At 49.6% G+C, this 19,525-nt stretch overlaps 1 protein-coding gene across 3 annotated transcripts; it reads left to right on the forward strand.

The window, feature by feature from the left end:
* Positions 1-2,346: 2,346 nt before the first annotated feature.
* On the forward strand, positions 2,347-17,926 carry SDCBP2 (syndecan binding protein 2). 3 transcript variants are annotated; one of them, XM_081560607.1, is made up of 10 exons: positions 2,385-2,441; positions 2,785-2,930; positions 8,483-8,555; positions 9,214-9,283; positions 9,911-10,011; positions 14,212-14,370; positions 15,234-15,409; positions 15,489-15,660; positions 17,132-17,223; positions 17,421-17,926. In XM_081560607.1, the coding sequence occupies exons 2-10, from the start codon at positions 2,857-2,859 to the stop codon at positions 17,473-17,475; spliced, it is 972 nt and encodes a 323-aa protein (XP_081416733.1). In that variant the 5' UTR covers positions 2,385-2,441; positions 2,785-2,856; the 3' UTR covers positions 17,476-17,926. The 3 variants fall into 3 exon arrangements, with proteins under 3 accessions (XP_081416734.1, XP_081416733.1, XP_081416732.1); XM_081560606.1 differs by lacking the exon at positions 2,785-2,930 and adding an exon at positions 5,202-5,346 and having other exon boundaries at positions 2,391-2,441; positions 9,911-10,015; positions 14,216-14,370; XM_081560608.1 differs by lacking the exon at positions 2,785-2,930 and having other exon boundaries at positions 2,347-2,441; positions 9,911-10,015; positions 14,216-14,370.
* The last annotated feature ends 1,599 nt before the right edge of the window (positions 17,927-19,525 follow it).

The raw sequence follows: 19,525 nt of genomic DNA on the forward strand, positions 1-19,525 counted from the left end.
CTTTCTGTACACATCTCTTCTCAAGAATCTTTTAATCTCCACAACAACTCTGTGATGCAAATATTGTTATTCATATTACAAAGGAAGAAATGACATGCAAAAGGGACTTGGCAATCCTTGCTCTCCAGCCAGAGCATGTCAGTCTGAACCCATCCTGCCTGCCTCCAAGGTCCTTGCTCTTGTTCTGCCTCTCCTGCGCCTGGGTTCAGAAGCATCCACACTCTTTGAAAGAAGTTCACAGTTTTTCTCCAGCTGTCAGTACAGCCTGAGAGAGGGAGGGGGGTATAAACTGGTGGCCTAGCAACAGCCTCTTCTTTTCCAACTCACCACATCCCTGGGCTAATTTGGCCTTCCAGGAGCTATTCCTCTGACACTCTAACCCACGCTTCCCTCCCGCACACTGTCTTCTAAAGGATGGATGAGTTGTCCACAGGAACAAGTGGGCGTCCCGTGGTGTCAGCTCTTTGGAACAAAGTGTTCTCATTTCAAAGCCCAAAGATGGGGGCTGGCGACCCCTTTTCAGCCCTGCTGGTCTCTGAGAACCTGATTGCTGCTCGGTTGTGGGAGTTGCTATCACTCAGAATACCACAAAGTACAGAAGCTCAGGGATGGAAATCGTGGAAAATGCAGTGGGAGAGGAACATTTCTCTGGGTGAGCTAGGTTAGATGGGTTCTTTCCTTTCACAGGAGCCAATTAATTGTGGGAAATCACCAGCATCATATTGAGCAAACTCTTCCATTGTCATTGCAGGAGCCAGCCTTTTCATCTACCTCATCAGGGCACTGTTTTATCTCCCTTTCTAGGCCCAGGGTTTTTCTTCAAAGGTCTTTTTGGAACTTTTTGTCTTCCCCTTGGGTCTGCTTTTCCATTTCAAGAAACAGTAACTGGACCCCTGCTGTGTGCCAGGGAGTGGGCACAGCACTAGGGCTTCAGAAATGAGTAACATTCCCCACCAGAGAGGAAGACAGGCAAACTAATACAAAGTAGTGGAAATGCAACTCAGGAAATGCAGACCTTGCTCACAGTAGGTGCTTAAAAAACAGTAGTGGAATGAATGATGAGATTAGTAGTGGAATGAATATGAGATTCTGTGGTTTAGAAAAGGGAGACTTACTTACCTGTGTTTGGTTTGGGGGATTTTGGGGTAAAATGAGTTCACTAGATGAACAAAGTCGTGGGGGTGGGGGAAGTGTGAATGGCATTCAAGACAGCAGGAACAGCACTTGTAAAAGCACAGAGGCATGAACTAGCAGGGTGAGTTTAGTATCAACACAAGTCTGGAATGAATGAAATGCAGGGTAAGTGCACAAGAGTGAGGTTATCAGGAGATAGTGGAGAAGGTACCTGGAGTCAGGTTAGGGAGATCTGAATATCAAGTTGAAGTCGGAGATTTTACTCTGAGGGCAGAAAATGGGTAAGGCTGGAGGGCAGGAGCCAAGGCTAACTCCCAGGTTTCTGGCTCAGCATGGGGTATATTTGGTGGGGGTCATTGTAGAGGGGCATCAAAGCTGGGAAAAATGAGTTTCAACCAGTGGGAGTTAGTAAAGATCTGGAAGGCGACTGGACTCGGGTCTGGGCCTCCCATCTCTGGAGTAACATACTCCACTCTCCTCCTCTGGAACCTCCATTCTTCACAGTCCAGTCTGTGTTCCCTGGCTTCCTCCGAGAGGCCTTCCCCCTTGCCCCAGGCTTTTATTCTGCACCCCACAGACCCAACTGCCCGAATCTCTAATAACGAGCAGTGGGTCGTTTTGCTGTGGGAATTGATCTGCCAGGCCAAGCCCAAGCCCAAGCCCCTCACCCCGAGCGGCGGGCCCTCAGTCATTCTCGGGTGGGATCCCAGGGTGAATCTTCCTGGGGCGGAGCACCAGGACGGGAAGTCAGGGCGGGACAAGAAACTTGGGAAGGTGACGTCTCAATGGGTGGGAAATACCCGGGGATCCAGAGTGCTTCCGAAATCTAAGGGAGAGAGGGAGCTTCCTCTTCCTAAAGAGCAACAGGCAGCCCGGAGCGCAGGCGTGTCAACTTTGCCCTCCTCCCTCCCACAGCTGTCTCAGAACGGAATCCTATCGGTCAGGGGAGGGTTTAGCCGCACCCTCTCTCCTTCGGGAAGCCGTTAATGGACTAAGGCTCAGGGGCGTGAGGAGGTGTAGGGACACCTTCCCATTGAAAGAGCAATTTCATCCGCGTAGCTTCCACACCGGTAAAGAGGCGACGAGGAGCCCGATCGAGCCTTTCCATCCATTATTCTGCTGCTCTACCTGATTTTTTTTGTGTGTGTGGATGTGGGTGCCAGCCACGAGCGCCTGGAAAAAGCAAGAGGGCGGGGGGAACTCTAGAATCCCACACGACCAACAACCAACCAAGGAAGCTGCCATTTTCCACCCACAATCGCGGGGCACCCTGGGAACGGCGCGTAGCCGCACGCAGCCCCGGATGGGTGAGACGCATGCCCTCTAGGCGCCGCAGCGCGCCCTAGCGGCCTGGCGGGAGTCTTGGCCGTAACCCATAGTAACCAGGGGAGGTCGCTTCCCTTGTTCCCAGCAGAGTTCATAGCTACAGGAGGTTCAGAGTGGGAGTCTTTTGGAGATCTTTGATCAGCGATCGTTGGACAGATTAGGAAACAGGGCTGGTGTGAAGAACAGGCCCTAGGGACCTGTGGTGCTTTCTCCAGTCCCCCTGTTCACGGAGTTGTGTGCTTGGCTGCTTCCAAAAAGTGGGAAATTGAGGCTGAGGGAGGGGGTAGGTTTGTCCAGAGCGGTTATTCATCCTCATCTGTTTAGGAGGCATTACTGTGAACAAAGCTAGTGAAGGTGATGGAATTCCAGCTGAGCTATTTCAAATCCTAAACGGTGATGCTGTTAAAGTGCTGCAATAGATATGCCAGCCAATGTGGAAAAACTCAACAATGGCCACAGGACTGGAAAAGGTTAGTTTTCACTTCAATCCCAAAGAGGGGCAATAAAAAGAATGTTCACAGTACTGCACAATTGCACTCATTTCACATGCTAGCAAGGTAATGCTCAAAATCCTTCAAGCTAGGCTTCAACAGTATGTAAACTGAGAATTTCCAGATGCAGAAGCTGGATTAAGAAAAGGCAGAGGAATTAAAAAGCAGAGACATCACTTTGCCAACAAAGGTCCATATAATCAAAGCTATGGTTTTTCCAGTAGTCATGTACAGATGTGAGAGTTGGACCATAAAGAAGGCTGAGCACTGAAGAACTGACACTTTCGAACTGTGGTGCTGGAGAAGACTCTTGAGATTCTCTTGGACAGCCAGGAGATCAAACGAGTCAATCCTAAAGGAAATCAGTCCTGAATATTCTTTGGAAGGATTGATGCTGAAGCTGAATACTTTGGCCACCTGATGTGAAGAGCTGACTCATTGGAAAAGACTCTGATGCTGGGAAAGACTGGGGGCAGGAGGAGAAGGGGACGACAGAGGATGAGATGGTTGGATGACATCATCGACTCAATGGACATGAGTTTGAGCAAACTCTTGGAGATAGTGAAGGACAGGGACGCCTGGTATGCTGCAGTCTGTGCTGTCGCTTCGGTCATTTCCAACTCTTTGCGACCCTATGGACTGTAGCCTGCCAGGCTCCTCTGTTCATGGGCTTTCCCAGGCAAGAATACTGGAGTGGGTTGCTCTTTCTTTCTTCAGTGGGTCTACCTGACCCAGGGATCGAACCCATGTCTCTCATGCCTCCTGCATTGGCAAGCAGATTCTTTACCACTAGCGCCACCTGGGAAGCCCTATGCTACAGCCCATGGAGTTACAAAGAGTCGGATGTGACTGAGCAACTGAACAGCAACAAGTGAAAAAAAAATAGCAAAAAGCGACATGATGCCCTGTCTGCACTGTAAAGGAGAAATGAGGGCAACAAAAGTAATTTATAATAAAAGAATATGCACTTCACTGTGTAAAACCTCAGATTGGGTTATACCGGATCATGCTTGTACCTAATTTAAAATGAGAAAGTTTGGATTTGTGTGCTCAGATGCTCAGTTGTGTCCTACTCTCTGGGACCCCTTGGACTGTAGCCTGCCAGGCTCCTCTGTCCATGGGATTCCCCCAGCAAGAATACTGGAGTGGGTTGCCATTTCCTCCTCCAGGAGATCTTCCTGACCCAGGGATCCAACCAGGATCTTCTGCTTGTAGGCAGTCTCCTGCATTGGCAGGCGGATTCTTTGCCACTAGGGCCACCTTGGATTTAATAGTATTCAACTGAATTTTGCCAGAGTTTATATTTGGCATCTCGAGTCAAAGCATAAATGTATTTGTATACAGGCGTGGAGTGAGTGTGACAGCTACAAATGCAGACACACACGAGTGTGTTCTGGTGACCTACTCATGTCGTGGAGAATTGACAATGATTTTCCAAAATGGTGAACAAAACCAAGAATAACTTCCTCATATAAGCTAGTGTATGCATTTCTGGATGATATATTGTATATTAAAACCAGGGCAAGTTTCATTGTATTTGTGTGTAAAACAGGGTTTTGTTTTTTGTTTTGCCTCCATGAAGGTTTGGTGGGATATTGGAAAGTTGTGCAGGACGGTTTGTTGTGATGAGCTGTTCTGTGCATTACAAAAGGTCCTGGCCACTACTCCCTGCTTCCCAAATGCTAGTAGTGTCCCCTCAGTCTTGTGACATCCAAGAATACCCACACAAATTTCCAGTCTGTTCCTTGGAAAACCACATATCTATTCAGTCAAATAGCAATTTTTGTCGGCATCTGTGTGCTGGGTGCTGTTTCGGTGGAGAGGTGTAGGGTGATGAACAAGACAGAGTCCCTGGCGTTCTGAGTTGGAGTGCAGAATGAGGGGATACCCAGATAGTAATCGTATAATATGATAAATAACTTGACAGTAGGAGCGGTACCAGTCAGTTTGGGAACACAAGAAGACCCAGCCAACCAGCCAGGGGTCCCATGGCCTGAAAAAGCCAAGCAGAGAAATCGCATTTGAGCTGAGTCTTGAAGAATGCTATGCAGAGAAGGGTGGTGTGCCAAGCAGAGGGAGCTGCATAACAAACAGGTCCAAGGTCGCTGGCACACAATGGGCACTCAAATAGTGTGAATGAGTAGATGGATAATCGAATGAGATATGCATATTTCCTGGCAGAGAGCCATTCCCCACTATATCATGAACTGCTAAAAGGCAGGGAAACACCTGCCTCTTGATTCCACCCAGATTCCAAACCTTGGTTGAGACCCAGAGAAGGTGGCAGTGGTGAAAGTGTCCCAGACCTAGAGGACGGGTTGTGTGATCCCAGCCTGGAAAGGATCTCCAGGAAATGGATCTCAGATTCTGTTCTCCCAGACGGCAGCTGCTACAGGTATAAAAGCTCTGCTACTTCAGTGTTTGAAAAAGCAGGGCAAGGATGCCTCTTATTTTCACATCTGTAGCTCATGTGTGATCCAGGGTGTGTTTTTGATGAGTGGTACCTTCTGAGGACTGTCCCAAGATCCAAGTCTCCTGAAGTGTGTGCACAGAAGGGAAGACCACAGGCAAAGGGGCCTCTCCCCCCAGCTGGCTTAAAGCAGGTCAAAGACAGTCTCCCTCTCCCCATTGGACTATCCCTGTCTTCTTAAGATGGTCATTTCTTCCCCAAAGACCAGGCGAGGGCAACAATCTGGAACTGCCTGCCCCCAGGAACCAAGCAGGCAGTGTGAGCCCGCTGGATGGGTGCTTTGGGAAACAAGAGGTGTGTGCAGCCTCTTCTAAGGGCAGCTGTGACTCTGGCCTGGCTAAGTGTCACTTATGTATGATTCCTGCTCTTGTATTGCCAAATATTTTGATTTTTTTTCCATATAAGATAGAAGTGGAGAATTTTTTGTATTTCCAGATTTTAAAATGTTGACACCAATTCAAATGAAAACCAAAAAAACAAGCCTGTGAAAGGCAAACAAAACCTGTTTTGGGACCTCACATCCTGGTTTCCATCCTAAGAAGGTGCACGTTCATGGGACATTAGCACTTTACTTTACAAGGAGAAACGTGGAAGCCCAGGCAGAATGCATTGCTTCTGGAAATAATTGAGTTGATGTCCATGCTAGGGGCTCCACAGTAAATTAGAAGGTCCAGTTCCTGCCCATTTAGAACTCCCAATAGGCAGATCAAGAGACAGCTACAGGAGCAGTGAATGATCAGCAGAGTAAGAACATGAGTTGGGTGAGGAGGGGGGTGTGGGGGCAGGGGGAACGCAAATCCAGGCAATTTTCCTGAAAGAAGAGCCCTCTGATATGGAACCTAAAAATAATTGGAAGTTAGCCAGGTGGGGAGCAGAGGAGGTAGAAAGGTATCCCAGATAGAGGGCATAATAATACATTCAAAGGCCTGGGGACATGAGAAAATTCAATTAATTCAAGGATCTAAAAGTAGCTCATTGTGGCTGGAGCTGAGGGTGGGGGTTGGGAGAAACACATGTGGAAAGAAAGAAAGCGGGAGAATTAGGCAGGGGGTGCAAGCAAATGTCTATTGGGACTCAGGGCCAATGAGTAAATCGGTCTGGATGTAAGAGACAACAGAGGCTGAGGGCGTCTGGGGCACCCGGGAGTCGGCTATGACTCAGATGTAGCCCCTCAGCGGTGGTCCAGGGTTGCTAGAGTGTCCTGTTTTTCAGGAGCAGTGTGAAGCTAGATTATTAAATGCAGTATCTAGAGTTCTAGACATGTAGGCCGCTAATTTTAAATGTGTAAAGTCCTTGGCAAGGTCAAACAACACCTGTTTGCATTTGGCCTGTGAGCCACTGGTTCCAATCTCTGGAGGAATCGTAAAGGGCATGTGGACTGGATTCTGAAAGTGGGGGAGCCACTGGGCGGGGGGTGGGCTTTAAGCAGGGCCATGGCGTTCCAGGCTCACACAGAAAGGACCTTTTGGCTGGAGAACAGCAGTCGAGTTGACTCATTGGAGATGTTGTGGTTCCTGCAGAAGAGCGGGTAGATGGAGGAGGACAGTGTGGGGATTAGGGATAGGATGTGGGGGTGATGGGGTGTGATGGCAAACTAGAAGGGATGGCGTGTGTACAGGGTTGCTAGGGAGGCTTAAAGTTGATATATGTCAAGGCAGCAGGTGCAGAGGAAAGACAAGAAAGAGTGATGGAGAAGATGACCTTGATCCCTTGGGATCACTCAGGGGAGATGCCCAGAGATTCTGGACCTGGTCCAAGAATGTGGGCCCAGTGGAGTGAATAGGGCCCCCTTGGGTGCCAAGGAACTGCAGTTCAGGTGGGAAGGCAGACTGAAGACAACTTAAGAGTCCAGGACCAGAGGCTGGTCCAAAGTCTCTGCTGAGGGCAGGGCCCTGGGTGGGAGCAGTGGTGACCTCACTGTCTGAGGAGCCAGGACGGGATGGTGGCGTAGGGGCTTCCAGGTGGCGAGGACCGGCCCAGCAAAGGCCGGGAGATGTGATGGAGCCAGTGTGTTAGTGGGTAAATGGAGAAGAATCCAGAAAGACAAACTGTTCCTTGCTCACATTTCATCTAGGGAGGAAATAAAGCTTTTCTGTGGGTAATTTCTTTGAATTTCTTTGGGTACCTTGCTCCAAGTTCCTTCTGGTTCTCCTCCAGACAGGTAGGAAGGTTTTTAGTAAATGTTTATGGTCCCCCATCATTTCTTTCCCGCTCTGAACAATACTCTGTTGAGCGTATAAACTCTGTTACAGTTTGTGTGCATGTTTTTAAGAGTTTCCATTGGTCTTACTTCATCATGGTCAAGATCAAGAGTCACCAGTGAGGCCAGAAATGGCAGTAAGGGCTCAAATGCCCAGAGATGGAGAGGGGTGTCGGGCGGGGGTGGGGGGGGAAGGGGAGAAATTCTAAAGTGCCTGCTGCCTTTCTGTTGTAATATGAAGTCTCCACCCACTTGACACTGGGCTGAACCCCGAGTGGTTGTGGGAAGGTGCTACACAAACCCCTAATGCTGGGCGGGTATACAGCAGGTGCTCACTGTTCACCAACTGGATCGGGTTTAGGTCTTGAGTGATAAGATCTTGTAAGGCTGTCTGACCTTTGATACATGGCAGGGAAGGATATGACCCCCCAGTCCTGCTTTGCCTGGTCAGCATGTCCTGGGTGACCCCTGGGCCTAGGTTCTAAAGCCCAGAGTCGGCTGAACATGATGGGATGGGATTTTGCAGGAGTGGAGAACATGGGCTTGAGAACCAAACAGACTCTGGCTCAATCCCAGCTCCCTCCACCATCTCTAAAATGGGGATAATAACACCTATTATATAACTGTTATAATATATATTATATATTATTACACAATATATAATAATAGAATATATTATATAACAACATATAATATTATAATATAATGTTATATATAATATACAATATGTATTATATATAATAATGTAATAGTATAATAATAATGATAATATCCTTTCTGACATCTTTCTCATCCTGAGAGTGGTGAATGGCATGTCTATGCCTCCTCTAACCCCTCAGCACCCTTCTCTGTGCCCTGCAGGGTGTTCCAAAGAGCAGCTATGGCCACCCTGTACCCATCTCTGGAGGACCTGAAGGTGGACCGGGCCATGCAGGTAAACTTCCCGGCTATTAGCTTGGGTCCTCTGACGGGGCCTTCGGGATTACCCCAGGATGGCTAAGGGAGGCTTGTCTTGGATCAAGGTTGGAGGCCCCTGGGAGTTCCCTACTGGCCCCAAGGCACGCCCGTCCCCAGTGCAGGGCCTGATGGGCAGAGCAGGAGTTCAGAGGCCAAGGCAGTGGGATCACAGCAGGTGGAGGAGACGAGCAGCCGCAGACAGGCCTGTGTCTGGTGCTCGCTTGGTCCCAGTGCTTCCTCCCTCGGGGTTCGTGCAGACCCCATGCTCTGGGGCAAGCTTCCAGGGTAAACCCTGTGGCCGTGGTGTTTGGCCTGAGTAGCCCCCAGAAGCCCTTTCCTCCTTCCATCCTACATGAGGTCTTAGTGGGTTTTGAGAACTGGGGGCTTTTTGACTGACAATTACTTTGGCCGCCGCAGGTAGTAAATGAGTTGTGACATTCGGTGGGTTGCAGGCTCCTGGGAGAACCTCCCTCCTGAGGCATGGAGGCATGTGAAGCCACATTTATTGAAGAGTTGGATACCCACTCAGGCCACAATCATACCTATTGCCCGGACGCCCAGCCTCAGGGAGCCCCAAGCTCCAAGGGCTCTGGGGTTGTTACCACAGCTGACCGGCACTCCCCTTCCATCCACAGGCCCAGGCCAGAGCCCTACCCAGGATGCCTGCCCTGCCAGGATGGGGAAAAGGGGACTCCCAGCCTCCAGGTGAGTGATGGGGATGGGGTGCTTCCTGTCGAGGGTGACTTCTGCTGGCCATTTCCGAGAGCCTGCCTCTTGCCTGCCACCGAGCCATGGGCACTGTGTACATTTGTCCCCTCTACTTTGAGGGGGGACACTGGAAAGCTGTGACCTTGTGAGGGCCCCGACAGCCCTGACTTAGGGCCACCAAGGAAGGCTGTGCAAAGAGACCAGGATGTATGCGGTGGCTCTGGAGCTGCTCTGGCCATCTGGACTCTGGTCCTGCAGTAGCAAGCTTGAGCTCAGGCCCAGCTCCTCTTTTGCTCACCGTGCAGTTTCCCAGAGCTGCCTTTGGGTCTGCTGGTGCCAAATAAAGTCAACTGAGCTGAACACCAAAGTGATCCGTGAGGGACTCTGTGTCCCAGGCTGCTCCTGGGGTGAGCAGACCGCCTGAGGGGAGGACCCACATTGCCAGCAAGTGTTCCCAGGGCTGCAGAGCCATCTCAAGAATCTACTGCATTCTTGGGAGTAAACAGCATCACGGGCCCTTTTGTTTCTTAATGAAGATGAGGGACCACTTGGGAGCCAGGCAGGTGTGGCTAAGCTCATGGCCAGAGTAACATCTTTCTTTTCTCCCCCTTCCCTTCCCATCAGTTTTGTACCCTAACCTGGCAGAGTTGGAAAACTATATGGGTCTTTCCCTCTCCAGCCGAGAAGTCCAGCAGAGCCTGCCTCAGACTGCAGAAGGTGCCAGTGTAGGTATTTGTCTCTTGCCTGATGCGGGCCCTCCTTCCTTGGTCTTGCCATTTAAACAGACTTGAATCTCCTCTCTCTCTAGCATCCCTGAGGCTCTGTGTCTTGATGACACGTTTCATTTTGAACCTTCATGAGAAGTGCTGTGGGGTTTCATGGTTTCCTGCAGGCCTTGGGGCTAGAGGGCCACTACCTGCCCTTTGACCTCTGACCTGCTGGCCTGATCCAGCTGGATGAGAAGGGAAGACATTAAACCTGGCCTGAGCCCGGGTGCTTCTAGTGAGGGGCTGCCTGTGACTTGGGAGCAGCTGCATCGTAAGGCAGAGCCTGTGAGGAGGAGCTTGTCAGCCCCTAGTCCCCAAATGAAATAATAATGCTTAATTTTTGTTCTCTATGGCTTCAGGGAGGAAAAAAAATCGTAACATAGAAATATTAACTCCTGAAAATGTATTCACTTAATCAGTCCCAAACTGTCTCCCCATCAGCTTCAACATCCCTGGTTGGTCCATTGCAGTGGTCCAGTGCAAATTGATTGCAAAGTGCAAATACAAATCTTGAAAAGGCTGCAGGATTTCACGAGATTGATAGAAGTGATGATGAGAGCTGCCACACCGACAAATGAGGATTTCACAGGAGAAATCAACAAGGATGAGGACATGTGGGATTCTCAGCAAAGCTGGAGACACCCTGGGGTGTTTCTCCAAAATGACTCCCTTGACAGTCACGTAGGGAACCACACACAGGAAGCAAAGTAGGTCACGTTGTCCAATTTTAATCCATTGATTGATCTCTCTTTGGTCAATACCCCAGACAACCTAAATTTGATTTTAAAAAAATATGAGGGAGGGGGGTTCAGGATGGGGAACACATGTAAACCCATGGCTGATTCATGTCAATGGCAAAAACTACTACAATATTGTAAAGTAATTAGCCCCCAACTAAATAAATAAATTTATTAAAAAAAAAAAAGTCATGGGAATGAAAAAAAATAAATAAATAAAAATAAAATAAAATAAAGTCCTGACCTCTAGTGGCAAAATAAAAAAATAAAAAAATAAAAAAATATGACAAATAATGCACTTTCATAATTAAAGTTTTTAATTATTTTTAGTTTAAGTTTTTCTTTTTAAGTAATTGGAGATTCAGTCAGGAAGTTGCCAAAGCAGAGAAGTCCTTTGTACTCTTCACCCAGTTTTCCCAATGGTTCCATTTTATGAAACTATACTATAACGACAAAGCCAGGCATTTTACCTTGGTACAACGTGTGTCTAAGGTTCTGTGTCCTTTTATCACCTGCAGCCACCAGCACAATCAAGATGTAGAACTGCATCATCACCGCAAAAGTCTCTCTCGTGCTGCCCCTTTATAATCATGCCCAGCCTCCCCATCAGCATCCTCAGCCCCTTGGCAATCACTAGCATGTTTTTGTCCCTATAATTTTATCATTTCAGAAGGTTACATAAGTGAAATCACATAGTGTGTGACCTTTTCAGATGAGCTCTTTCCACTCAGCATTGTGCCCTGGAGATCCTTCCAGGCTGTTGCCTGTTTCGACAGTTCATTCTTTTTTATTGCAGGATTGCGTTCCATGGTGTGGCTATAGCTCAATTTGTTTAACCTCTTGAGGGACATTTTGGTTGTTTCCAGTTTTTGTCTATTATAGACTAAGATATTATGGATGCTTGTGTACAGATTTTTGTACAGACATAAGTTTTCATTTCTCTGGGATAAATGCCCAGGAGTGCAATTCCTGGGTAGTGTAATACATGTATGGCTAATTTTTTTAGAAAGAAACTGCCAAACGATTTTCAGAGCGGCTGTATTATATTTTATTTTCCTGCCAACAATGCATGAGTGTTTTGTTGGCACATCTTTGCCAGCATTTGATATTATCACTATTTTAAATTTTACTCATGATAGGTGTGTAGTGATGTCTTATCATGGTTTTCATTTGCACTATCCTAATGGCTGGTGATGTTGAACATCTTTTCATGTGCTTATTTACCAGCTGTATATTCTTTCTTATAAAATGTTTCTTCATATATTTTGCTCATTTTCTAAATGGATTAATTTTTTAAAGTCAACTTTTGAGACCTTATTCTAAAGTCCTTTGTCATTTGATTTGTAAATATTTTCTCCCACTGTGTAACTTCTCCTTTCTTTGTATTTATTGCAGAACAAAAAGTTTTCAATTTTGATGAGGTCCAATTTATTGATTTTTTCTTTGTGCCTTGATATGCCTTGGTATCCTAAGAAACTTCACTGAGCTCTAGGTTCTGAAAAATTTTCCCTTTTACTTCTAAAACTCTTATAGTTTTATGTTTAAATTTATGATTGAACTTGAGTTAATCTTTGCATAAGGCATGAGTCACGATTCATATTTTGCCTATGGATGTTCGGTTGTTCCCATGCCATTTGTTGAAAAGATTCTTCTGTCTCCACTAAATTGTTCTCACACCTCTGTTAAGAAACAGTTGCCCCTACTTGTGTGAGGCTATTCCTGGATATTCTCTCCTCTGCTCCAAAGGTCTGTCTCTCCCCAATACCACACTATCTTGATTACTGTAGCTATATAGAAAGTCTGGAAATTTGGTAGAGTGATTTCTCCTGTTTTTTTCTCTCTGTCAGAATAGTTTTAGCTATTCTAGTTCCTTTGTGTTTTCATGTAAAGTTTAGATTAACCTTGCCTCTATCTATAAAACGTAGAGACTGTGATAGGAAATGCGTTAAATATGTATATCAATTTGCAGACAGTTGACAGCTTCACCTAGTTTTTCTGATCCATCAATACAAATTATCTCTGTATTTATTTAGACCTTTGATCAGGCTTCCCTGATAGCTCAGTTGGTAAAGAATCTGCCTGCAATGCAGGAGACCCCGGTTTGATTCCTGGGTTGGGAAGATCTGCTGGAGAAGGGATAGGCTACCTACTCCAGTATTCTTGGGCTTCCCTTGTGGCTCAGTTGGTAAGGAATCTGCCTGCAATGTGGGAGACCTGGGATCAATCCCTGAGTTGGGAAGATCCTCTGGAGAAGGGAAAGGCTACCCTCTCCAGTATTCTGGCCTAGAGAATTAGGTCCATGGGGTCTCAAGGAGCCGGACATGGCTGGCTGAGCGACTTTCACTTTCACTTTCAAACTCACAATACATTAAAAACAACAGCAATGAGTACTCAAAATTTCTCTTTTTAATAACTTCACTATTTTCTACTGATATCTATCCTACTGAAGTTATTTCAGTTTATTTTATCTAAAGGTATAAATATCATATGATGATGTGATGAGAATTTGCAAAGAGTCGAACACGACTGAGAGACTTTCATGTCACTTCACTTCACTTCTTTGATCTCTTTTATCAGTGTTTTGTCATTTCCATCATACAATTCCTGTATATGTTTTATTAGATCCACACCTAAGTATTTCTCTTTTTTTTTGAGCGATTGTAAGTGGTATTGTATTTTTAATTTCAGTTTCCACATATTCATTGTCAGTATATAGAAGTACAATTGATTTTTTTTGTATGCATTGGTCTTGTGTTCTATGACATTGTTGAACTCACTTATGAGTTCTAAGAGTTTATTTGTAGATTCTTTGGAATTTTCTAGTAAAGCATCATCTCATCTGAAAATAGGGACCATTTTATGTTTTCTTTTCCAATCTATATGTCTTTTATTTCCTTTCCTTGCCTAATTGATCTGGCTAGTTCTTGCATTACTGTATTTAACAGTAGTGGTGGGATTGGACATCTTGCCTTGTTCCAGATCTTTTGTGGGTGGGGGAAGTATTCACTCATCTTGATACTTTTGCCATAATTTTTTTCAAGGCAGAAATCAGTTTGAGCTCCTTTACCCCCCTCATTGTTCACTATTTTCTGTTAATCTTTTTATTTTTAAGCGGATTTTAAAGGGTTCTTCTGACACCAAGTTGTCTTGGAAAATGAGGACCCTTTTCCTATAATACACACCTGTCCTCCCGTCTCTATTTTCCTGGCTGTGTTTTTTGGGGGTGTGGACTTTGACGCCCCCTAGTGGCTTCATGGCGCCATGTGTCCTCTCGCCCGCAGGAGGGAAGTGTGTGGTCTGCGGTGGGCTGCGGCTCAGGGTCCATCCTGTTCTCTTTACCCAATCCCTGCTCCCACGCCTGGACCCTTGAGGCACGAGGCCCCACGGCGCTGGCTGACCTCTGCTCCCCTGTGGTCTGCAGGCAGCGGTCTCGGGCCCCTCGCCGGGCCAGGTGGCGGCGCCGGTGTCCGGAAACAGCCTGGGCGCGCTGCGTGCCGAGATCAAGCCCGGGGTGCGCGAGATCCACCTATGCAAGGACGAGCGTGGCAAGACGGGGCTGCGGCTGCAGGCCATTGACAAGGTGGGGCTGGGGTCGGGCGGAAGGGGAGGAGAGGGGCCCCGCGGAAAGCAGAGGGAGAGCTCGCCCGCGGCCCGAGCTGCCGGCGCTCCCCCGCGTGCCTCCGGGGTTCTGGCCACATCGCCCACCAGAGGGAGGTGGTGGACCACAGTCAGGAAGGTGCTGCGCGGGGCGGGAGCCAAGCCCACCTGAGCTCTAGACAGGCTCGTCCTGTTCAGCCCCTCCCATAAGCCACTAGGGCTTGCTCTGGGTTGTGCCAGGGACCTTCCACTTGCCCCTCCTGGGACTTCACACCTCCTTGCTCTCCACTCACAGGGATCTGGCTTCCAGGAGGCTTTCTGCAGACAGCAGAAGGCGAGGGGTGTGGGGGTGTTGGCTCAGATGCCAGCGTGAGAGGCCTTGTAGTCTGGTGACTGGGGATGCAGCCCCTAGTTGGAATTCCTGAAAGTGTGAAAGTGTTAGTTGCTCAGTCATGTACAACTCTTTGTGACCTCATGTGCTGTAGCCCGCCAGGCTCCTCTGTCTATGGAATTCTCTAGGCAAGAATACTGGAGTGGGAAGCCATGCCCTTCTCCAGGAGATCTTCCTAACCCAAGGATTGACCGAGTCTCCTGCATTGCAGGCAGATTCTTTATCATCTGAATTACTGGGAAAACTCCTGAATTCCTGACTCCGTTGCTTCCTACCTGTGTGGCCCCTTTCCTCACCAGGAAAATGGGGTGCCCTGTATATTGATTGCTATACAGAGCTGCAGTCCCAGGGCCCAGTAGGCTCTGAGAAGATCAGGAGGCAGACAGCAGCCCAGGAGGAGGCACCTGGGCTCAGGGTGGGCTAGGGGAACTGACTGTGGGGCTCGCCTCCTCCAGGGGCTCTTCGTGCAGCTGGTCCAGGCCAACACCCCCGCATCCTTGGTGGGGCTGCGCTTTGGGGACCAGATTCTGCAGATTGATGGACGCGACTGTGCTGGGTGGAGCACGGACAAAGCCCACCAGGTGGTGAAGAAGGCATCGGCCGAGAAGATTGTCATAGTCGTTCGGGACAGGTGAGCACCCGGGTCCCAGGAGCCTGTCTGTCTGCCCTTGGTTATGCCCCAGGCCCAGCTCACTGTCCCTCCCTGCCAGGCCATTCCAGCGGACCATCACCATGCACAAGGACAGCACAGGCCACGTCGGCTTCATCCTCAAGAAGGGGAAGATCATCTCTTTGGTCAAAGGGAGTTCTGCGGCCCGTAATGGGCTCCTCACCAACCACTATGTCTGTGAGGTGAATGGGCAAAACGTCATCGGGCTGAAGGTAAGCAAGGCGGAGCGTGGCTCCATCCCAGGACCTCAGGGACTGGGAGATTGAGAGGTGGTGGGAAGGTTCGTGTCTGTGTGTGGGCTGCTGCCCTCACCCCAGCTTTAGTTCCTCATCCTAAGGCTGCTACAGGGATTCAATGAGACAAAGGTACGAGAGCTCTGTGCAGAGTGCAGACACTAAGTGCTTAGTAAATACTCACTGGTGTTACTTACGCATGAAGGCCAGAGGTGTGACCACAGGTGGTGGTGGTGATGACGTGTGTAAGGAAACAGGTGTCCGGGGTGGGGGTAAGGGGCTCCTGGCTGCATGGACTACTCTGTGTGACATTTCTGTATCCTGGATCATGTTCAGTCATAGGAATATTTTAGAAAATGGCTCTTCAGAAGCTCATTTCTTACCTCTTTCCCCCTCACCCACCCCGAGGGTGTGTGTGTGGTGAGTTTTATCTTTAAATACAAGAAGGAGCAAATGGTCTAGGGCCAGTGCTGTGACGTAGACTGGGGGATGGGGTGGGCGCCTTCGGGGAATGGACCCCAGAGGAGGATGAGTCATATGGCTTCTGGTCCCTGGACAAGTGAGAGTGGTTTATCCTGATTGATGCCACCAGGACTGAGAGTGGTTCTTAATTCCAGTCGTGATTTAGAGTGAGGGTCCCCCCTCCTCCGGCATCCAGGGCTTTGGGGCTCGCAGGCAGGTGGAGGTGGCTTGGAGGGGTGCCACCTCCAGGTCACTCTTGTCACACATCTCCCCTGTGCTTGACGGTCTAGTCCCATCTAGCACATCTTCTCCCATTGATCCTGGCACAGCTAGGAAAACACACAGCCAAGTCGGAGATCTGGGTAAAGTAAAGGTCAGGGTCTCCGAGTAAGGGCCAGAGGCTCGTCTCGTGGCCTTTGCGTTCGTCTTTGAGCTGTTTGGCACACTCGACGTAGGCGGTTTTTGTGTCTTGTTCTCCCCACCATCTGAATGGCTTCTGCAGGCCTTTCTTTTTACTGGTCAACAAGATGTAAGAGGAAGAGGTAACCCACGGCCTCGGCTCAGGCTGACAGGAGCCCAGAGAAGAGGGTGGGTGGCTGTGCCTACTGTCCCCCCTTATCCCCTCACTGCAGCATGGTTCCCTTTCTGCTTTGGGGTAAGAATCCCAGTGTGACTGGGGCCTGGGAGACGGCATACACGTGTGCTTGGTGGGATCCCGGGGCTCTTTGGGGGAAGTTATGTCTGTGAGGCCGTTCGGTGTCAGGCCCACACAGGCCCTCGACGTGAGTCCATGTTACTGAGACAGCCTCAGATGGGAGGCCCACATTCTTGCTTGAGCTGGGGCCTGAGACCCTCACTCAAGGGGCAGCCTATTCCCTACCATCAGTGTCAGCAGTGGACTCCAGCAGGGCCACGCTGACCACTTCATAGAGGTGCCTCAGAGTCGCCCCTGGCCCCCAAGGTGACCACTCACTCACCTCTTCTCCAGGACAAAGAAGTCACGGAGATCCTGGCCACTGCTGGGAACGTCATCACCCTGACCATCATCCCCACCGTCATCTACGAGCACATGGTCAAAAAGTAAGGCTGCCCCTCTCCCGATGCCCCCCTCACCTCCCCACCTCCTGGCTGCCGGCTTCCTCTCGTCTTCTGCAGAGCCTCTGATCTCCTCCCCTCGCCTCTAGTAACTTGGGGTGAGGCAAGGGGGGCACAGGTTTTTTGGGGGAGGGGGAGAAGGTGCTGCCAGTTTTGGCGACTGTCCTTGTTGCTGTATCTAGGTTGTCCCCGACTCTGCTCCACCACACCATGGACCACTCCATCCCTGACGTCTGAGGCCACGGGACAGCCGCTCAGCCCTGTCACCCTCCTGCGGGAAAGGGAATGTCCGTGCCTGCGGAGGCTGCTGCCTGGGGGCGGGGCCGTCTCAAGGGGGCGTGTTCCGGGCGGGGCGACATGGCATCCTGTGGGCCTGTCATTTACACACACTGGCCTTGGAGCCTCAGCCTCTCAACTGGGCTAAGGCCGGGACAGGGCCCACAGGCAGCCATTCTCTGTGCTGATTTAAATGCTCGGCACGTCGGCAGGCCGGCTAAACACTTCTAAAGTTGCAGCTGGGTCCCTTTCAAATTTTTGCCTCTACCAGTAAAACAGTTCCATGTTTTGAGAACACATTTTTTTTTTTGGTAAGAATTGTTTCTTTTTCCTTTACTTGTTCTTTGTCACAAACTGTATGGAGTTATAACCCTTCACTGTCTATTGAATAAAGATTTGATTTTAAATAAAATCCCTTCCTCAAAAGTAATTGAAATTCCAGAGTCCTTGGTCCCATGATGCACCAGTGTTGGTTGTCTTTTAAGCAGTGGTGAGACCGAGCCTGTGAGAACATGACTTGCCACTGTCATATGCCTCCTGTCGGTGTGAAGCAGGGATGACTGGGTGGTGTGGGGACAGTGTGGGCTCTGGAAGGAGGCACTGGCTTTAGAGCACCCCCTGCTCAGTGTCTCCAGCTGGCTTCTGCATCTGTGGGTGTGAGAATCACTTCAGGGTTACTGGAGAGGGTGGAATGGGTGCACTCTCAGGGCCCAACGGGGCTGACACCCGAGGGGTGCCAAGTGACCCCCAGGAGGGGTCAGACGCATGGTAGAGCTGAGCCAGCTTGCAGCTCTGAGATTCCCTTCACCTCAGGGAAGATCTTTGCCCACTCAGCTCTTTCCAAGGTGTGCATTTTGACTCCCATGTGGGCGGGGACAGCGTGAGTCCCCTTCATCCCCCTCGCTGCCCCAAAAGACACAATATAAAGAAAACAGGCGATGGATCTGGTTGTGTTTCCATGCTTTAATCCAGAGCTGTTCTGCTGTAGGTACAACTCTGTCAGATCAAAAGGACAAAGGAGACAAAAGTGAAGACCCCTCCCCACCTCCCACCCCCTTCCTGTATCCCCTGAATTCTCTGTCAAGGGCATGGCTGAATATAACAGTGCATTATGACTTGTTTGTACTGACCTCTAGGTCACAGAGGGGTCATGAGTTCACTGGGCAGACGCCCCTCCGTAGGCCTCTACCCCAGAACCTTGTCACTTGCCCCCTGCGCCAGCCCCCCGCAAGGTGCTGCCAGGTACCCTGGTGCTACTGGCGACTGGGAACGGTGATCATTGAAAAGCTAAGTTATCCCCTTGGGAGATATTTGGAATCAACTTCACTTGAGGCCAGCTCTCTGAGCAGAGTACTGCCCCTGACTCTGATTCCTGCTTGAGCCTGGACCAGAGGAGTAGCAGGGCCAACTCTGGCCTGGACCCCACAACTGAGGGGAAGCCACTTCTTGCAGCGGGGCTCCAAGGGACCAGCAGTTCCAGAAGGTGATTCCTGAGAACAGTGTTGCTCAGGATCTAATCAGCTCCAGCCAGGGGCTGGGGAGAGGGGAGACCCCAGAGATTTCTGCTCTAGAAGCGGAGAGCAGGAGAGAAGGTCACAGCCCAACAGGAGGAGGTATTAAGCAGGAAGGAAAAGGGGAGCCTTGGAGGATGAGCACTCAGCGGGAGGCTCCAGGGCCCTGGCCTTGCCTCCAGCCCCACATTCTGGGCCCTGCAGTCTGGGCTTGGAGCCTGAGCCAGCCGGCCGCTGCCTCTCACCGCTGGAGCCGCCCAGGCAGCTCTGCCCCTTTTGCATAGATGCGGGATCCCGAACACACACACACACAGGCACGAGCTGGAGCCTGGCCGACACAGTCCCAGCGCCTGTCCCGGGCCTGGGCCGAAGAGTCACCTCCTCCACTGACAAGAGACAAAGGCTGTTGAAGGTCCCACCAGACCCCACGAAAGAGAGGACCTGGAGTGGGCTAGGGCCCCTCTGACCAGGCAGGCAGGTCTCAGGCCAGAGCAAGAATA

The sequence above is a fragment of the Giraffa tippelskirchi genome, chromosome 13 (assembly GCF_054371585.1).
Source record: "Giraffa tippelskirchi isolate mGirTip1 chromosome 13, T2T-mGirTip1v1.2.pri, whole genome shotgun sequence".
In the NCBI taxonomy this organism is placed as follows: Eukaryota; Metazoa; Chordata; class Mammalia; order Artiodactyla; family Giraffidae; genus Giraffa; species Giraffa tippelskirchi.